At 42.6% G+C, this 21,664-nt stretch overlaps 1 protein-coding gene across 2 annotated transcripts; it reads right to left on the bottom strand.

Annotated features, from left to right (window-relative positions):
• Positions 1-14,611: 14,611 nt before the first annotated feature.
• On the bottom strand, positions 14,612-21,438 carry si:dkey-202g17.3 (4F2 cell-surface antigen heavy chain). 2 transcript variants are annotated; one of them, XM_046294823.1, is made up of 10 exons: positions 20,977-21,438; positions 19,842-20,227; positions 18,280-18,444; positions 17,900-18,003; positions 17,721-17,798; positions 17,533-17,588; positions 17,071-17,269; positions 16,855-16,962; positions 16,680-16,748; positions 14,612-16,489 (listed from the first exon to the last, which is right to left on the bottom strand). In XM_046294823.1, exons 1-10 carry the CDS (start codon positions 20,997-20,999, stop codon positions 16,091-16,093), a joined length of 1,587 nt encoding a protein of 528 aa, XP_046150779.1. In that variant the 5' UTR covers positions 21,000-21,438; the 3' UTR covers positions 14,612-16,090. The 2 variants fall into 2 exon arrangements, with proteins under 2 accessions (XP_046150779.1, XP_046150780.1); XM_046294824.1 differs by having other exon boundaries at positions 21,060-21,433.
• Between the last annotated feature and the right edge of the window lie 226 nt (positions 21,439-21,664).

The raw sequence follows: 21,664 nt of genomic DNA, 5'->3' as shown, positions 1-21,664 counted from the left end.
CTTTCAGCTCTCTCCTTCGCGCCCACGCGTAGCCCGCTCCCCCTTTCTCTCTTCTACGCACTCACATTCATTCTCTCTCTCGTTGTCTCCGAGACGGTTAAAAATACTACTTTAGGTCAGATTACTTATTAGAAATGATACATGACCGTCCGTTTTTCGAGGTAATTTTTGGTGGGTTTTTAAAATGTTTCATTATTTGCATATGGCAAAATCTTATTATTCTTTATTTTTCTCTAACCATTACGCAACAAATAAAACATTAAGAGGGCACGGCCACCTATTGATGAACAACAAGAACCACCGTGGACTATTTTCTATCATTTTTTAAAATAAAAAACATGTAATTACTTACAAAGTAATATATATTTTGAATCTATTTGAAATAAACCGAATTTATTTTCCGGGAAATGAATGGTTTATAAATTGTATGCCTAATTAATGGGCAAGAATTGTGTCCAGCTATGTATAACGTGTCTAGGATTTTTTTTAAATATCGTTCTAAAATCTTTTGAGATTTTAAACCAGAATACAGAATTCAACCCACAATTCAAATCTCATTATGATGCAACAATTAGGCAAGATTCCTTGGCTAAATATTACAACTCTAGAATGTTACAACAAACAGAAGAACCAAAGAAAAAAAAACGTAATCATTCACTTAACCATAACTTAATTGTATACTTTTTAAACTTTGTAATTGGACGAAATTTGCGGAGGTGAGACTGAATCTGGAGAATGAATTCCAATAGCTGGTCAGAAAAATCTGGCTTTTAAGTAAATCAGTAAAAGTAGGCCAACTCACTAGCATGTACTAGATTATACCAATTACCCTGAGGGTAACTGAAGTTTGAAATCTGGCATGGTCTAACAGTTTTAAGAAAATGACAGGAACAAATAAAAAATAACTACTACATGTTTCTCCATATATCAATGCAGAGATGGGAGAAATGGGAGAAATAATTGACTGAAAGTGAGGAGATGGAGAAAGGCAGCACGATGAGGGAGGAATAAGAGAAAGAAAGTCAAAGAGAAATGGAAGCGCTGCTGACAATGAGAAAGGAGATTAAGACTTGTAACAAGGTAGACCACAACCGATGGAAGCTGGAGAGAGAGGTGTTGGAGAAAGTCAACAAGGTGAGGATGGATCCAGAGCTAGCAAAGAGAAAGGCTAATTGAAGAGCTGCTGAGGCAGATAAGGGAGACTGAGGCTCCTATTGAGGTACACCACTACCAATGGAAGCTAGAGAGAGAGTTGTTTGAGAAACAGAGAGAAAGCGTAGTGTCAGACAGAAAGAAGATGGAGCTCAAGATGGCAAAGCTGAAAGTGCAGAACATACTGAACTTGGCCAAGATAGGGAAGTTGACCGTGGAGAACACGAGGCTGTTAGCAGAGAATGAAAGGCAGCGAGAGGTGTTGGACAAACACAGAGAAAGTGCAGCTGCCGACACACAAACCTTCATGGGCAAGGTATCAAAGGTGAACATGTCCTTGGCCAAGTTATGGAGGTTGAGAGTGGAGAACAAGAAGAGACTGTTAGCTGAGAATGAAAGGGTGGTGAAGGAGAGGGTGAGAGAGAGGAATGGATGGAACCTCATAAGAAATGGTTTGAAGGCAGATTTGGCCAAAGCAGACCTGGAGAGGAATCAGACCTTAGTAAGCTGGAAGGAGGACAGGGGGAGATGGGCCAAGGCCAAGGCTGGCCTACAAAGAATCTGGGATAAACAGGGGGAAAGATGGATGAAGGAGGAGATTAAGAGAAGGAGCACACAGGCAGCAGAGGAGTGGATGATTGAACTGAGAGAAAAGGAGAGAGCGATAGAGGCCCTGGAAAGAGAAAATATGAGGATTTTTTGCCTGCATGGACAAGAGAAGAAGGGATGGGAGATGGAAAAGGAGAGGTTGGCGCTTACATGGGAGTGGGAGAGAACGAATAGTGCAATTGAGAAAATGCAAAGGGAGAAAGACAGATGGCCAATAGAGAAGAGAGATATGGTGGAGAGGATGAAAGAGGCATACATAAAGCTGTACCAGATGCAGACTGCCCTGAGGTTCGGAGAGCAAGAGCAGCCACAGGTACAGTACTCCGTTTAACCAGTCACACTTCAGGGCGGTCACAAGTCACCTCCTAATGGTTATACTATCCGATTCAATAGATTAAGTTGACTGCATGCTAGAGAAGGACTGATAATAATATCTCAGATCACTGATTAACATGTATGGACTTTCTCTTTCAGAAGGAAACTAAAACTGCCCAGAGAGTCAGGGCAAAGCTAGAGAAGAAGAGGAAAGAAAGAGAGATGTTGGAGAAGAACAAAGTGAAAGAGCTGTTTAGAGCTAGAAAAGCAGAGAGTAGGGAAGAAGTGAGGAAGAATAAGGAGAGGGTGAAGGCCCACATGGGCGAGGTGACAAGGAACTGCCGCTCCATTTTTCATGTATCCATTTGTTTTGTCTTGTTCCCTGCACACCTGGTTTTCATTCCCGATTCAATCTACATGTATGTATTCCTCTGTTCCACATCGTGTCTTTGTGTAAGATTGTATGTGTTACGTGTATTTTGTCTATTGGTGTTTTTGTTACGCGCCAGACATCTGTCTATGTTCCGTGTTTTGGCCACATTGTTTGTGCTTTTGATATTTTACCGGAATAATGTGTGCGCCTGTTCACTTCACTCTGCTCTCCTGCACCTGACTTCGCCTCCAGTACACATCAAGTGACCATAACGAAAGGAAACAGGGAGAAAGAGAGAGAAAAGCTGTTGAAAAAAAGCACATGACAAAGAAAATCACATGGCGTACATCCCAGACAACTGAAGAAGTCAGAATGCAACACAGATGGAAAAGTAAATACCGTCAGCTGGCACTGGTTAAAATTTAAAATCTGTCTTCTTTAATTTAGTGGAATACTTCATCAATTAAATATTATGAGCATTTAAGTTATTTGTTCGTATCTATTTCAAAATGTGGTTACTGAATAATGCAATGAAAGGTAACTTGACTGACGTACTGATTCCATTTGAAAGACTGTACTTCCGAGTGCGTGTGAAGTTCTTATCACAGAAGGGAGAACTGAACTTTACCTCCACCTGTTTGATCAAAACATTACTTTGCTTCTTCCTATACCTGTCTCATCTGCACCCCGGGGCACTAGTTTGTCCCACAGAGCTCATTTTTGAACAACATCTATTACATGATGTTGCCAACAGTAGGATACACACAGTCTCCAGGAATGATCAGTCTGCCTGGCGGCCTATTTGCCTATCGAGGCCTGTTACATGCACTCATTATAAAAGTTTATATGCCCACAGAGCGTGTTGGAATTATTTGGAAAAATCAAAAAATCCGCAGCAGCTTCACACTAAGTGCACCTGCTGCCGTTCGCCATAGTGTGTCCTTTTCCATTGCGGAACGCTGCCGTCAAACATAACCCGTCATAGCTGCCAAATGAGTCATAACATTTGGGTAGCTCTGTTTCGCCTCTGCAGCATTGTTTACCTTTCACCTTTTAAGCAGTCATTTTCTGGACTGTATAATGCATTGAATGGTGGACCAATTTTTCACCCAATGGTTGTTGGGTTGTGGTAAGAGTTTGTTTCTAGAACCTACGTCCCATCACGCAGCTAACTGTTTGTCATTTGAATGGGCTGGCCCTGCTTCTTCGTTGTGTGACACAGCATTTCGCTTGAGTTACTGCCCCCCCAAAAAAAGATGCTGTGAAATGTTACAATAAAGGGCCTGCACTTTGAAATGCCCGAACACATGCAGTACCTTTGATGTAGCAACAAGATGTGGAGCATTTTCCTCATGTCGGCCATGTTCTCTTATCAAACGTATAAGCAGAGCACGCAGTAAAGAATAGCTAAGGCCTCTACCCCTTTCCCCTGATCTGTCCATCCAGTCTCGCTATCATTCCCCTGTGCTCCCTGGCACCATGAGAGGGGAAAAAGCCCTCACAGATTATCGCCGAGAGGAGTGTTTACAAGTCGACTGCCCATAAAACAAAACACAGTGGCATCTTTTAAATAAACACCACCCAGACAAAGCCATTGAGAAGGGCATGGGCCACAGGGAGAATAGGCATGCAGAACCAGGGAAACTAGCATAAATATACCAACTACACCACCCATGTCATAACTCTCATGTTATTTACATAGCCCCATATTGAGATAGATGGTTGCAGACAGTTGGGGCTATATGTTGATTCATTGCAGTGCCTCCGTGTTCGTTGGAGTCCTGGGTCTTTAATTAAGTGATAATGCACGAGAAGCCGATGTTTGGAAGAGATATGGGCATGGGTGTTGTTAGCAAACCGTGCCAATATTAGCAAACCGGCAAGCTGTGCCAATATATCCTCCAAACACTGGCTTTGAGGACATTATAACTTTTATACAACGGGTTACCAACATATTGAAATAACTGTTGACATATTTTCATTTAAAAAAATGTATTTTGATTAATTTATTCATACTACAGTATTTCATCCTTCCTCAAGATATATCCACGACACAAATCTAGGGTTGCTACCCTAGATTCTAATGTTCCATTGACATACTGGCTGGGAATGTTCTTATCCCTTGCTTGCTAGCTAGCTAGCCAACTACGGCTAACTTACAGTCACGTCAAACAATGCAGCCAGAACAACAACAGTAGCTGCATTTGTATTTGTTTAAGCCGTTTTCTAGTGGTATTTATTTGGATATATCCATAACAATGAGTTAATGAGGTGTGATTTCGTCTGGCTTAGAAAATGTGCTCCCTCATTAGGACACCGTTGTTCAGAGGAGTTAGCCAACAACACAGCTAACACAATCACTTCCAACTGAAGCTGGAAAGACTGCAAACTAGCTGCACTTCGTTTCGTTTGAACTTTTTTCAATTTACATTTCTTTGTATATGTCCGTAAAAATGATGCCAGCTGGTTCATGATTTCGACTGGCTGAGGGAAGCTGCCTGCCTGTCCCATCCCGACTCCTGACACATTCAATGCTATGAAACAGCTGGAGAAAGATTTTGAATATTGAGTCAATGTTGCAAATGTCTATGTGAGAGACGGACAGCGAGGTTTATGCAAATGTCCTCTGTTGAAAACAAAATGTTAATCTAAAAGAAATGTGAGATACTGTCTAGATGCTCTTTTATAGTGGAGATCATGTTTACAAATTGCCTGACTGGGCTGATGAGACAGTGGATTGCGCAGTCAGATGGAACAGAGTAAATAGGCATTTTAACATCATAGATTTAGCCGGTGGTAACTTGTGGAATAGACACCGGCTGGAATGCAGTTTTAACCAATCGGCATTCAGGATTAGACACAACCATTTTATGATGTACAGTAGCTTATGAGTAAACTGAGGATAATGGTAGAGGTAGTGCATGTTAAACCTATGCCTGTTTCCCCAGGATCATAGGGTTTACTCTCGGTGAGGAACATGTTCGAAGAACATACTGTACATTATTGATTGGCATCTATTGATGTCTTCAGTTATTGCTGTTATGCTTCATTGCTTGAAGAACAAACAAGTTAGGTAAGTGGTCCAATGGCATGATAACAACCTCCAGCCAACAGAATGTGACCTTGTGAAGTCGCTTTTGTCTTGAATTTCATAAGGTTCCACTGTTACAGCTGCCCTGGTCTGTAATGGGTTCAGTGCCTGTTTGGATACTTTCACCAGAGACCAGAGGAGAAACTGAAATAGAAACGTGAAGTGGACTATCGGAAATAAAATGCGGAATTGAGGCCTTTGACAGCCACATTTTTACATTACTGACGTTAAATATCTCTCTGAAATTATTTTAACAAGAGCCCTGGCCTGGGACGTCAGTACTGACGGTAATAGCGTAAACACCAAAGCACTCTGTGTGCATCTCCGGTTTGGCCGCACAGCGATGGTGTTCCTGGCCGGGAGTTATCCTGGGAAAAACCAATCTCCAGAAGAATGCTGCTGTTTCTTTGAAGTCTGCTCAGTGATCCGCTCTGCTCACTCATAGAGAGTGACATCGCACCTGTGATCTGTTCTAGTATATTAAGACTGGTTTGTCATGTTCTTCAGCGGGTAGAGGTAGAAACTAGTCAAGGTTCGCAGTAGCAATAAATGCAGCAGGTCTGAGACATCTGGTGATATCGTGCACTCTCTTATGCATGCAAGCCCACACAAGCACACACACAGGCATGCACATTTGCGAGTACACACACACACACAAAGACAGATGTTGGTGAGCCATTCAGCGATTAACCACAACAGGAGTGTGCATTCTAATGGTATGATGCAGACACAACCGCATAGCAAGAAGTCTCTATCTCCTATCTGGCCAAGGAGAGAGCATTGGACTGGTATTCTTTATAAAGGCCACAGGACATCAGTCCTTAACAGTCGAAATTGAGGTTGACAATTGAGGCTAAACAGGAATATTAGACAGGACGTGGGCATGTGACTAAAACTGCTCCAGATGATCCCGGAGTTGTTTATACCCTCAAACATACCCGACTGACTGGAGCTGCTTCGACCACAGATTGAAAGTCCTCTAAAGAGCTGTAATTGGATTTACGTATTGTTTCAGTGCCATCAGCCCAGGTCCCTTTACGTGTGTGACGTCCCTCTATGAAACTGTTCAGTCAGAACTGATTGATTTACTCTCTAATGGATATTACAGTGGTTTCAGGCCACAACCCTCAAACTCATTAACTTTTTGCCCCAATACCTCTTTGTTTGCCACACTACCTGACCGTTCAGTACATCTGAGTTGAGTTAGATGATACATCTAACAAGTAGCTCTAAAGGTATCACTGTTCATCATAATGTCATGAACATCAAGCCAATTGCTTTGTCTTGGCTCAGGCATAAGCAGTGGCTGTGTCTGTTTTCTGGCCCCTGTGTTTGTTCAGTCTGTGTTGTGGTTGAGTTTAAGATAGATCCCCCTGTCTGGTAAACATTGTTTCCCTGTCTCGGCTGTGTCAGAATCAAAACAGGCCCTCAGTCAAGATGGATTACGTGGCACATGATGAGATTGATTTATGAAAGGTTGACCACCTCCGATCACAGACAGACAGACAGACAGACAGACAGACAGACAGACAGACAGACAGACAGACAGACAGACAGACAGACAGACAGACAGACAGACAGACAGACAGACAGACAGACAGACAGACAGACAGACAGACAGACAGACAGACAGACAGACAGACAGACAGACAGACAGACAGACAGACAGACAGACAGACAGACAGACAGACAGACAGACAGACAGACAGACAGACAGACAGACAGACAGACAGACAGACAGACAGACAGACAAGTCAAGAGGAATGGCCATTACTATTATGAGTTTAAGATCCTCAATGGAGATGACTGGAAATTGGTTTGTTTTACAGTTTATCGTCAGTGGTCTGGATTTACTTTACCTCTCTGTGAATTCCATTTCTGAATTGAAATGAAAACAGTAAATCAGCTGGTCTGGATCTGGGTCCATGCTTGACAAGTAGTCTTTCATACCACTTACCTGGAAGTGGGCTTTTATGAAGTGTTATATTACCTGGTAAACATATTTGTTAACACTTTATTTGGATAGTCCATCTGTAGATGCTCTACAGACTCGGTAGCATTTCAACTAACTATCTACTAACCCTTAACCCCAACCTTAACCCTTATCGTGACCATAAACGTAACCCTTACCCTTACCCTAACCCAACCTTAACCCCATACCCTAACCCTTATTCTAAACCTAACGCTTACCTTAGGAAGCAGTTGCTTATCAACAGATAGTGTGTTGATAGTATGACCATCTGCAGCATCTACAGATGGAACATTCTGACTATCCAAATAAAGTGGGACCACATATTTATAGCATATGAATATCGATTTAGTGAAAGAGTGTTATGAAACTGTATGATAAAGCAATAAGATACTACTATCTGTGACATATTCACAGTATATTAGAACAGCCCCCAATTACTTGTTCAAACAAATACTTCCTTGTTGATGACACATCTCTTTTTAAATGTGTACACAACATGTACTGTAGATGAGGTGGCCAAGCAAGACTGACTCAGCGTTAAATGTAATTTAAGTCCCTGGTTTACTGGGCACTTCCCTCAGCTCAATTTATTAGCTAATGTCAGAAAGTGTGAGGTTTAATATAAAGAGAGTCATGGTATAATATAGAGGTTTAATCATGGTTTTATATCATGGTTTAACATATTTAATATCATGCATTTCTGGATGTCACAACTAGGTAATACATCATTTTGTGAGAATGGATAAAGAGCGAGTTATATTTCAACCTTGAAGAGTGTGATGGATAGAATGGAAAATGTGCTGTGATGTGGTTCTATTGCCTCTTCTGCAATCAAAAGTAGATTGTTATTGGGGACACAGAGATACATCTCATACTGTAGATACTCAAAGTTTCCAGCATTGTGGAATCTTCCAATGACAGACATTCCAGTTGAAGAGAATGTAAAGCGACAAGGGACTGTATGCTTTTTCTTCAGTCTGTCTGGGAACTGCAGTTGGACTATTATGGACAATAATATGTTTTTGTTCAAAGACTTCCAAAAATAAATTTGATCAAAATGAAGTAAATGTGGTCTTTCCCATGTCTGTGGTGAAATCTATTCTGCTGTTGAGGCTGTCCTGAAGAAAGGCTATCAGGTTGCTTAATTTGGGGAAAACCACACTATGACGTTGCATATATTTTCTTTCTTCTATTACATTTATTTTCCTGGGTTTGTTATTTGGAAGATAAGAATCAGGTTTAGGATATAAGTCATGGAAATATTCCGCTTGAGCGTGCACGCACGTGTGCATGTCTTGTTGTTGCGTGCATGTCCTGTTGTTGCGTGCATACCATGTCTCTGTGTTTGTGTTTGTGTTTGAGCATAAGAGAGACATATGGTCAAATGTGCTATCTTGCCAAGCCCAAAGAGAAGTATCTTGCCCCCCCCCCCAAGAAAAATATATAAATGGATCTTTACGGTAAATCTTAGTGCAGTCTGGGCCACATCAGGACAAGGAGGAGAATTTCCTAAGAGATGAGGGGCAACAAAAGTTTTCTGTGGCCCACTACAATAGGAGGATGGCGAAAGGGGAAAGAGTGGAGAGAACATGGCTTGTCTATTCCAAGCAAAACGATGCAGCCTTCTGCTTTTTTCCTGCAAATCTGCTCTGGTCATGGAATCAGGGACTGAAAGAATCTGTGCCACCTCCTCAGCTCGTATGAGAAGTCGTATGACCACCTCGATAGATTACAGATGTGGAAGGAGCTGGAGATCAGGCTGGTGTCCAAGCAAACTCAGATGATTTGATTTCAGGACAATGGACAGCTACCGAGAGAAAACATCGCAGACTGCAATGCAGCACCTCTCACGACTTCCTCCGAAGTCGGTTCCTCTCCTTGTTCGGGCGGCATTCGGCGGTCGACTTCACCGCTCTTCTAGCCATCGCCGATCCACCTTTCATTTTAGATGTGTTTTGTCTTGTTTTCCTGCACACCTGGTTTACATCTCATCATCATTACTATGTGTATTTAGCCCTCTGTTCCCCCCATGTCTGTATGGGGTATTGTTTATTTGTCAAGGTTGGCACGCTTCCGGGCTGGTTTGCGTCGGGTTTTGTTTTATGCTCGTGCTTTGTGGCAGCCGGTACTTTGTACTTGGGTTTTGTACTTTGTGCTGCCTCACTTGTTCTTTGGGCATTTGTTTTGTGACGCGGTTGTGTTCTGTATTATGATTGCCTACAGCCAAATACATTTAAACTCAGTTTTTCACAATTCCTGACATTTAATCCTAGTAAAAGGTCCCTGTCTTAGGTCAGTTAGGATCACCACTTTATTTTAAGAATGTGAAATGTCAGAATAATAGTAGAGAGGATGATCTATTTCAGCTTTTATTTCTTTCATCACATTCCCAGTTGGTCAGAAGTTTACATGGAATCATATAATTAGTGTTTGGTAGCATTGCCTTTAAATTGTTTAACTTGGGTCAAACGCTTCGGGTAGCCTTCCACAAGCTTCCCACAATAAGTTGGGTGAATTTTGTCCCATTCCTCCTGACAGAGCTGGTGTAACTGAGTCAGGTTTGTAGGCCTCCTTGCTCGCACACACCTTTTCAGTTCTGCCCACAAATGTTATATAGGATTGAGGTCAGGGCTTTGTGATGGCCACTCCAATACCTTGACTTTGTTGACCTTAAGCCATTTTGCCACAACTTTGGAAGTATGCTTGGGGTCATTGTCCATTTGGAAGACACATTCACAACCAAACTTTCTGACTGATGTCTTGAGATGAAGCTTCAATATGTCCACATAATTTTCCTACCTCATGATGCCATAACTTTTGTGAAGTGCACCAGTCCTTCCTGCAGCAAAGCACCCCCACAACATGATGCTGCCACCCCCGTACTTCACGGTTGGGATGGTGTTCTTCAGCTTTTTTATGACGGTTTTGGAGCAGCGGCTTCTTCCTTGCTTAGCAGCCTTTGAGGTTATTTTGATATAGGACTCGTTTTACTGAGGATATCGATACTTTTGTACCTGTTTCCTCCAGCAACTTCACAACATCCTTGCTGTTGTTCTGGGATTGATTTGCACTCTTTGCAACAAAGTACGTTCATCTCTAGGAGACAGAACGCGTCTCCTTCCTGAGCGGTATGATGGCTGCGTGGTCCCATGGTGTTTATACTTGCGTACTATTGTTTGTACAGATGAACGTGGTACCTTCAGGCGTTTGGAAATTGCTCCCAAGGATGAACCAGACTTGTGGAGGTGTACAATTTTTCTGAGGTCTTGGATGATTTCTTTTGATTTTCCCATGGTGTCAAGCAAAGATGCACTGAGTTTGAAGGTAGGTCTTGAAATACATCCATAGGTACACCTCCAATAAGACTCAAATGATGTCAATTAGCCAATCAGAAGCTTCTAAAGCCATGACATTATTTTCTGGAATTTTCCAAGCTGTTTAAAGGCACAGTCATCTTAGTGTATGTAAACTTCTGACCCACTGGAATTGTGGTACAGTGAATTATAAGTGAAATAATCTGTCTGTAAACAATTGTTGGAAAAATTACTTGTGTCATGAACAAAGTAGATGTCCGAACCGACTTGCCAAACTATAGTTTGTTGACGAGAAATTTGTGGAGTGGTTGAAAACAAGTTTTTATGACTCCAACCTAAGTGTATGTAAACGTCCAACTTCTGTATATTTGCACGCGTGCACAAACATTTTTTACGGGCAAAACATAGACTTACATATATATTGTATTTGACTAAAACCAGGGCTTGAATTGAGTGAGGGTATCACATACTCTTTGTTAAAGAAAAGGGCAAAAATGAAATCTATTGTTTGCTGTATATTTTGAAATAAATACTTAAAACGTATCCAGATTATATCAAGCGTTCTTATCAGAACTCAGGATAAGACCCAGATGCAGACAGCTAGAGTCACCGATGTTTATTGACCCAAACAGGGGGCAGGCAAAAGACATGTCAAAAGCAGGCAGATGTCCATAATCCAGGGCAGAGTCAATAAGGTACAGAACAGCAGGCAGGCTCGGGGTCAGGATAGGCAGCGGTTCGTAAACGGGTCAGAGTCAGGCAAGTACAGAACGGCAGGCACACTCGGGGTCAGGGCAGGCAGAATGGTCACAACAAGAGAAACTAGGCAACAGAACTTGATAAAGCAGGGAGACGGGAAACATTACATTACATTACATTTAAGTCATTTAGCAGACGCTCTTATCCAGAGCGACTTACAAATTGGTGCATTCACCTTATGACATCCAGTGGAACAGCCACTTTACAATAGTGTATCTAAATATTTTAAGGGGGGGGGGGTGAGAAGGATTACTTTATCGTATCCTAGGTATTCCTTAAAGAGGTGGGGTTTCAGGTGTCTCCGGAAGGTGGTGATTGACTCCGCTGTCCTGGCGGCGTGAGGGAGTTTGTTCCACCATTGGGGAACCAGAGCAGCGAACAGTTTTGACTGTGTGTGAAACCACGCTGGTAAGACCTGACAAGACAAGACAAACTGGCAACAAGACAGAGAACACAGGTACAACAACACTGGGGATAATGAGGAAGATGGGCGACACCTGGAGGGGGTGGAGACAAGCACAAAGACAGGTGAAACAGATCAGGGTGTGACAGTTCTGTAACAATAGTTAACCTGTGATGTTTTTATGGTATAAATAAGCTCTAATGCCTGCGAAAGACATGACTCCGATGCATATGGGAATATATTGATTCATCTATGACGATCTGAAGTTAAACTGCGGCCTATAATATTCAAGGAGATAAAGACAATGTACTTTGCTATTCTATTCATATTAATTTACCGTTTCTCTTTCTGAAAATATTTTTGTTTAAACCCGGGCAGCTTTTAGGGAAGCACTTTTGTTGTTTGGTTATACAACGGACGAGTAGCCAGCAGTTGAAGCTTACATTTTTCTGCGTCAGTAGAGCCTCTGTCTGGGTGTAAAGTTAACTTTTGAAAGTGCCATGCTTAGATTCATAAGGATGTTTAAGATGCAATTATTTGCAAACAGCATTGCAAACAAGACACTCTGGCTTGACATCGAGAAATATGGTAAGAATGCCTATTTCTCTGTCCATTACTCCCTGAAACTTATATTTCCATTATCCACCTTATCCACCTTTTGAGACTTTCTCAGCTCAACATTATCTTGATTGCAAAACTGTTATCCCCAATCCACACACAAAGAAATATAAAAACTAATTTAATTGAGACATTGGTGATTTTATCAATGTAATCGGATTGAAAATATTAGGCTGTTATATTTACATTGAACTGATTATATAGCCTACTAACTAGATGTGTTAAACATCGGCAGATTTTTGTCTCTCCTAGGCCTGCAGATTGTACAGGTCTGGCCCCGAGACCCATGTTTCTAATGTGTGATGGTACGCAGATTGTGTTCCTCCATACAATACTGGCATGATTCAGCCAGGCCAGCCTCACTTGGCCATGTCTAATTCAAATAGCAAAATATAATGCAATTTTTTAAATACAAATGTAGCTTTCCCAACAGGAAGAAAGTACAATCAAAATAACATGCCCTGTGTATAACAATGACCTCTTCTGGGAGCGCAGTTTGTTATGGACGACGACGATGCACAGTGTGACGAATTGGATTCCATACCACATGCTCGCCTGATTTGAAACATGAGAGAGAGAGAACAGGCGTGCCATTATGTAAAACCTATCCTTCCTGAGAAATTGAGGTCACAACGGCTGCGTTTACATTAACAGTCACATATTTTATTCCACCAAATAATATTTTGACCAATCACATAAGATCTTTACACATTAGATCTTTTTCAGAGCTGATCTGATTGGTCAAAAGACCAATTAGTGAAAAAAGACTTGTGCTGCCTGTCTAAACACAGCCATATTGACCCCTTGGGTTTTGGTAGGTATGTGATATGTAAGAACTGTAGGGAAATGCCAGACACATTGGCTGCGTTTACACAGGCAGCCAAATTCTGATTATTTTTCCCACTTATTGGTCTTTTGAAAAAAAAGTTCAGCTATTTTGTTAATAATAACAACAATCAATCCCACAGTTGTGTCAAATTGGCTGGATGTCCTTTGGGTTGCCCATTCACCCTCTGAATGTCACACATACACAATCCATTTCTCTGTCTCCCCTTCATCTACACTGATTGAAGTGGATTTGACCATTTCACCTGGTCAGTCTATGTCGTGGAAAGAGCAGGTGTTCTAAATGTTTTGTATACTCAGTGTATATCTCAATATACAGTTCTGAGGAATTGGAGGGTGTTGTGGGTTAGCTGGTACAATATGGTTTTGGTATTTTACTATGTCCGTAGACCTGGTTGGTGATTGGAAAATATTAATTGTACACAGAAAGAGGCAGATATTAATGGAAACCTTGAATATTACTACCGGAGAAATTAAAGGAGTGAGAATTAACAAATTGAGGAGTAATGGTCAGAGATTATGAGTGCCAGCAGTTTGGGTTAAAGGTAAGAATAGTTGGGTTTACAGCAGGTAGTTCTTGATCATGTGACTGTATAAGGCTGCATTTACACAGGCATCCTAATGTTGTGGGGCGGCAGGGTAGCCTAGTGGTTAGGCTAGTAACCGGAAGGTTGCAAGTTCAAAAAGCCCGAGCTGACAAGGTACAAATCTGTCGTTCTGCCCCTGAACAGGCAGTTAACCCACTGTTCCTAGGCCATCATTGAAAATAAGAATTTGTTCTTAACTGACTTGCCTAGTTAAATAAAGCTTTAAAAAAAAATGCTGATCTTCCACTAATTGGTCTTGTAACTCTGTGTTGTCTGTTCACACTGCTTTATCTTGGCCAGGTCGCAGTTGCAAATGAGAACTTGTTCTCAACTAGCCTACCTGGTGAAATAAAAGATCAGCTCTTTTCTCAATAACTACACTGTCTAAACACAGCCGAAAGGCTGTTTCTTGAAAGCACTCTTACCAGGTTCAACTAATTCATGATTGTTTAGATACTGATATTAAATTAATGGGTTTGGCTCGTTTGAAAATCATAAATGTACCATTAACACGTTATACCCTTGGGGCCACACAACACAAAGTGTGAATACTATGGCAGTGCCCTGACTTGTGCAATAGCACCCCCCTGTGGCTGACCAACTCACACCAAACACAGTAAAAGACTTCAAGGCAGCAGCTACTCTTTGCTGAGGTCCAGCCAAATTAAGGCAGTTTATACAAGTTTAAAGACATTACAATAATTCAGATGTCACAACACACCGTTTGCCCTCCGGCCCCCTACTCCACAACTACCACATATCTACAGTACAAAACCCATGTGTGTGTGTGTATGCGTGTGCCTATGTTGGTGTTGCTTCACAGTCCCCTTCCATGAGGTGTTATATTTTTTTTAAATCTCATTTTACTGCTTGCATGAATTACTTGATGTGGAATAGCGTCCCACTCGGGGTTTTCCCGTTTCTTACATAGGCTTGCTACCTCGGTGATCAAGGAAGCCACCTCAAGCCTATAATCCTCGGCAAGTGAACAATTTCTGTATTGGAACTTCCGAGTGATCCGGTTTGTCCTGAAACAAAGTGTAGTAGATACAGCTCCTACAGCGCTGGAAACGTTCATTTATTTCCCCAAAGAGAGCTCCATTGCAAAACTCATATGTTACCAATTTCGTTAGCTTGATGGCTAGCAGTTCAGCGTCTCTGTCAAGTAGAGTTCAACCTGTCTGTTAAACGGGATTCCGGGACAGGAAATAACAGTACTAGCTGTTTAAAGCTAACCGCGTCTCGGAATCCACGCAAAAACGAGTTCTGTATTGGTTCTGTCAAGACAATTGGGAACTCGGGGGCGTCGTCATATTTATTTCTAGCTTTTTTAAATCCACAACAAGAATTGGAAGGGATGATTAGAGCAAAAAGGAAGTGTATGTGTTAGGTTGTGTTTCAAACTGCTTTGCTTTTTGGCACAAATATATAAAATCACTCAAAGCAGTAAGGTACAATGGAAGAACCAGAAACATGTGAGACCTTCCCACCAATCATTGTGGTTGATTCAGTGATTTACTGTGCGTTTCACCACATTACCCAGCTACATACCTCAGGATACATCATACAATGTTGTTTCTCAAGTGAAAGATATTGAAATCAACTGTTGAGTCAAGTGTTTGTTACTCATGATAGGTTACAGTAAACTGCCCATGTTCATACAGTCAGCCCAATTGTGTTATTTTGTCACCCATTGGTCTTCTGACAAATCAGATCAGCTCTGCAAAAGATCTGCTGTTATTGGTCAAAATACCAATTGATGGAAAAATATTGAATAGGGGTGACTAATCTCAGCCACAGTCTTTAAATTCTCTGCCAAGTGTTTGCATTGTAGTCCAAATATTTGGCACCCTCTTAAGTTAATGCCGTTTGTGACATGGTTAACTTAATTTAATTATTTATTATTTTAAGAACGTTTTGACATTTTGATATAGCCTCAAACCAAAAAATAAGGAATAGATGGCTAAATAGTTACCATTTCTGCCTAGTTATCCTCCCCTGCACCCAGTCCTAGCCCCTCTCACTCTGCCTAATGCCCCAGACCACAGGCCCTAGGAGGAGTAGCTGTCAGACTCAAACAGTTTGATGACTATGGCCTCCTCTGGCTGGAGCCTCAGTGTTTCCAGGGAGGTGCCGCCCAGGCGGTCCATCCCTGTGCTGGTCACAAACACCCCAGCAGTGGGAAGGCTGGGAGCCCATGCTGGGTCCAGGGCTTGGGCCTCAGGCCCAAGGTTGAGCAGCACCAGGAAGTGGACACAGCCCCAAGAGCGCAGGAAGGCTAGCACAGGGGCTGATGGGGGAGCCAGGGTGGAGTTGGAGTAGGGGAGGAGGGAGGTGGTGTTGAAGGGGAGAAAGGTGAAGCTCCCATAAAGGAGAGATTCTTCTCTGAGGCGAGAGCCACTGAGGGAGCTGAACAGAGCCAAAGCGGAGCGTTTGAGCTTCCTCTGTTCCTGAAGGAAAGAACAGAGGTGTCATAAATGGAGGAACAGATCAAAGGAAAAATAGGCCTGTCATTGAGAGACTGTGGTAAACACCCTAAACCACTTGACAACTTTCCTAGAACCACTGAGCTCAGATATGGTAATACTGTGTGTATATGAAGACTAACAAATTTGATATTATTTTAATTAGAAAACTCACCCCAACAGAGTGGTTCAGTCCAATGGTCTTGTCTGTCTCACGTTCCCAGCTCATGTCTGCAGACGCATTCTTCACCACAGAAAGAAAACGATTCAATGGTGTTCCACTGTACTAAAGCATGAGCACATCAGATGCAGGTAGTCTGTATTGCATCCCTAGGACTCGGGTCTCTTACCGGCGAATGAACTATTTCTTCTCCATATTTGACAACAGGTGATCCAGGTAGTGTCATCATCAGAACCAGGAGTATTCTGTGCAACATCGGTGATGCTTCACCGCCCACCTGGCATCATACACACACCATATTGATGTCATTTTGCCAATAAATAAGGAGTTGGACACCATCCTATACTTTGTGATAGAATGAACAGAAAGAATGTCGGGTCATTACCGTCCAACTGGGCCAAAGTTCGCCGTGGGATGTCGACAGGTGTCTCTCCACAGCAATGGCCACTTCCTGTCCGGACAGGAGGTGCTGCTCGTGTGGCAGTAGTGACATCATAACCAGCTCCACCAATGAGCTGTTGACTGACGTGCTAGAGGTATTCAGGGCAGGTAGAGACTCTCCTGTTTGTTTCACCACTACAATCCTGCACAGACGACACACAGGTTTCATTCCAACGACTTTGCGATAAAACGTGAACTACATATTCTTATTTTCAATGACGGCCTAGGAAAAGTGGGTTAACTGCCTTGTTCAGGGGCAGAACGACAGATTTATACCTTGGCCAGCTCGGGGATTTGAACTTGCAACCTTCCGGTTACTAGTCCAACGCTTGTCTAACAGTATGTGAGTTGTGTATCATTTGGTCTGTACTGTATGTTAGAAGTGTTCGCAGTGCACACACAGCACCTCTCATCATCTGATGTGCTGAACTCCTTGACCAGAACTCTCCACTCGGTCAGGGTCTAAAACGAACAAACGTTTAACTGAATGTTATCCATTCATGCCGTCTGCGCTGATAACGAATGAACTTGAAATAAATTGGTCTGGCTTTGATTGGATGGCAACCAAGTTTGAGCATTGCTCAACAGTCTGACCTTTTCGGAATATGCAGCATCTGTGTCACAGATCCCAAATCCTGCCACACCCTGTTCCAACCAAAATCGGAGTGCATACTGGGGAAACAAAACAATTATTAATACTCCATTATAAAGTCTAACATTTTAAACCAAGATCTAGCCATTATACTCATGGTGTCAGGCGAGACCTATCCTACCTGTATTGAGCCAGTGAGGTCAGAGGGCACAGCAGAGTCGTTGCCTACTGAGTCTTTGGGTCCGAACAGGTCCAGATCACAGAAGTCAAACACTACTTTGATGCCTAAAGGAGGGAGACCATGTGAATAGTGGATCAGAACATACAGTAAGTTAAGTGCATCTTTCAAGAGCTCTGGAAATGTCCGTGTGAGGATACAGGCTAGCTGGCCTCGGTTTAGGGGCTCAATTGTGGTTTTAGAAGTGGGGGGGGGGGGGGGCATAACGTTTAGTATCATAGCAACAAGAAAAACACAATTTCAGAATGGGGGGGGGGGGCATGTCCCCCAACCCCAGTGAAAGTTGTGCCCCTGGTAAGGGCAATGATTTCTTGGGTACATACCTGCGTTGTGGCTCTCCATGAGCAGTTGTTGGATCTGAGGCACTGTACCCACTCGCTCAGCAATCTTACTGAGGTCCAGTGGGGACACGTCCTGGTGAAACAGCCCCTCCAGAAGCAGAGCCTTTACACCCAGGGACTTCAGGTATGGTAGCTGCTCACACACCACTGACCCAGCAGAAGAATACCACAAAGCTCAGAAACTAGCTTTACAGATATGACAAGTTACTTTTTGTAGCAGGTTAGGAGAATTTTCGCAGCAGCATAGCCGCGGGAAGTAGGGGTGTTGTAGCACCCCCCAGATTTAAAAAATAATAATAATAATATTTTCCACAAAAGTAGTGTACTGGGCCTGTAGTCTTGTGTTAGCTGACGATATAACTGTCTGTAGTGAGGACAAACAAGTTTTTACAGCATGTCTGCAAATTATATTTTTTTGCAGCACCCCAAACAGAATTGTGTGGACACTTGCTCATCTCATTCCAAAATCATGGTCATTAACATAGAGTTGGTCCCCCCCCTTTGCTGCTATAACAGCCACCACTTCTGGGAAAGCTTTCTACTAGATGTTGGAACATTGCTGTGGGGACTTGCTTCCGTTCAGTCACAAGAGCATTAGTGAGGTCGGCACTAATGCTGTGGCGATTAGGCCTGGCTCGCAGACAGCATTCCAATTAATCCCAAAGGTGCTCGATGGGGTTGAGGTCAGGGCTCTGTGCAGGCCAGTCAAGTTCTTCCACACCGATCTCAACAAACCATTTCTGTATGGACCTCACTTCTTGCACGGGGGAATTGTTATGCTGAAACAGGAAAGGGCCTACCCCAAACTGTTGCAACAAATTTGGAAGCACAGAATCAACTAGAAAGTCATTGTATGCTGCAGGGTTAAGATTTCCCTTCACAGGAACTAAGGGGCCTAACGCAAACCATGAAAAACAGAGGATGTTTGGAACTCAGTAGGTAGTGTTTGTTGCACCCGAGGACAGAAATATTTTATGCACTACACGCTTCAGCACTCGGTAGTCCCGTTCTGTGAGCTTGGGTGACCTATCACTTCGTGGCTGAGCAGTTGATACTTCTGGACATTTCCGCTACACAATAACTACACTTACAGTTGACCGGGGAAGCTCTAGCAGGCCAGAATTTTGATGAACTGGCTTGTTGGAAAGCTAGCATCCTATGGACAGTGCCATGTTGAAGGTCACTGAGCTCTTCAGTAAGGCCATTCTGCCATTTTTTGTCTATGGAGATTGCATGGCTGTGTTTCATACACGTCAGCAACGGGTGTGGCTGAAATAACCAAATCCACTAATTTGTGTCCACATACTTTTGTATAAATAGTGTATATCAGTAGAATTAATCAGTGTATATCAATTGTGGATTAATTAATTTCTACCGATGCCTTATATAAACGTCTAAGATTGCATTGTCATTTTTAGTGCATTAAATAAAGTGCTTGAACTGAAGGCGCTACTTTACATTGTGTAGACAGAGTAGTCTATATAGTGCAGGCATTGTATTCTTGGGTGTTTAGGTCGCCTGAACGCCCTCTTCCTTTAACTCACCGTCGATACCATCTGGCACCTCGTTCTGGGCGTCCATGAGCAGGATGGGCTGTATGCGGTAAAACAGCGCCCTCTGCCACCACAGTAGCGGCGGTGCGACCGGCCGAGGGCTCTGCACTATGATGTCGATAGAGGCGCCCAGCAAGGCCAGCCAACCCAGCCAGAAGACCACCATCAGGCAGGAGCGTATTTTTCTCCACCCCGGGCCCCCGGCTTCGAGCTCCAGCTGTTCCTTGGACATGGGCTGCCATTTCGGAGTCTCTGGTTCGGGGTCCGTGATTAGCAGTGGGACCGTCTCAGAGTCGCCCAGACTGCCCGACATCCCAGAGCCCACTGCCGTGCTGCCATAGCCACCATCCATGTTCAATTGCATTCCAATTCGGCTACTGCAGTGTCAATTACAGATATTTAGAAAAATGCCATAATCTAATATTATTTACATACAACGAAACTATCAAATAGTTGATAGTCCTACAACTAATTACACGTTTTTTCAGGTATGTCCAGACAGTGACCCTGTCGTCTCTAACGTGGCGGGTGAGTGTACGCACTTCCCATGTCATCTTGAAAAATTCCAACCATGCGTTTTTAAAAAAATAGCCAATTTACCTTGTCAATTTGAATTCTAACTCCATCAATTAGCTACATTTACCAACGTTTAATTTAACCAATATTGATCAGATGAAATAAGACAATTCCTGGGCTACGGTCTATTTTCCTGGACAAAGCAATAGTCTGACCACCTGACAAACACAACGCAATTTCCCTACATCAATAGAACAATTGTAAAATTTAAAAAGATTAATACATAAAATGACCTACCCTAGGCGCTCACATGTCACATCCACATGTTTGTGAATAATTTGCTAAACGTCATGTTCGAGGCATAAAAATGCTGAATTATGTTATCTATAATATTGATCGATTTATAGAAAATCTTGGCTATTACATCACATCATTTCTTGTTACAAAAGGCATAAACTGCTAGTAAACATTGTGGCAACCAACACCAGACTGAAATCCAACCCTGTGAGTTTGATGGTTAAAAAAAAAGTTTCCCATTAACACAATACATTGGTATTTCTATTACTGTTGAAAAGAGTCTTGCAAGATTTTGGTGCTGAGAAATACACACCAGAGTAAAGTGGCAATCCGCATCGGTCTCCCCGAATATCTGTCAAATCCAATGCAACGATCTCTAAAAGCATCATAACGCACCTGATAACTGGCAACAGTCTGGTCTTTGAGCTCTTGTCTTTCCACTGTTCTTTGTAGTATTTATCCTCTGCTGCACTTGCTTTCTGCAGACCAGTTCTATCCAGTTGGTTGTGTTTTTTTTATTTTTATGCCTTTTAAGTGTTTAAGGGGTATGGAGGTGAGAGGGACACTGTCTGTCAAATGAAATCTTGGCGGGAGCAATTAGGGTGGAGGTGTTGAGTCTTGACACACCCTGACAACACATTCCCAGAGAACCCGTGCTCAACGGGTCTGAGGTCTTGTTAGGGCTTCATTAGAGCAAGGGCTCCCTACTTCGTTTATATCACTGTGTCAAACACGTTCCACGGAGGGCTGAGTGTCTGCAGGTTTTTTGCTCCTCCGTTGAACTTGATTGATGAATTAAGGTCACTGATTAGTAAATAAGTCCCCTCACCTGGTTGTCTAGGTCTTAATTGAAAGGAAAAACCAAAAACCCGCATTGGACGCCCCTGGTTGAGATGCATACAGCTGGCCAAAAGACAGTTGTGGAACTGTCTTGTAATTCTTCTCCCTTGGTCCTTAGTCTAACCCTGTAGTGCTGTATCTATCAAACATTTTAGCAGTAA

This window comes from Oncorhynchus gorbuscha, linkage group LG13 (assembly GCF_021184085.1).
Source record: "Oncorhynchus gorbuscha isolate QuinsamMale2020 ecotype Even-year linkage group LG13, OgorEven_v1.0, whole genome shotgun sequence".
Taxonomy (NCBI): domain Eukaryota; kingdom Metazoa; phylum Chordata; class Actinopteri; order Salmoniformes; family Salmonidae; genus Oncorhynchus; species Oncorhynchus gorbuscha.
The sequence above is the reverse complement of the archived record's forward strand: the minus strand, read 5'-3'. Positions and strand labels throughout refer to the sequence as shown.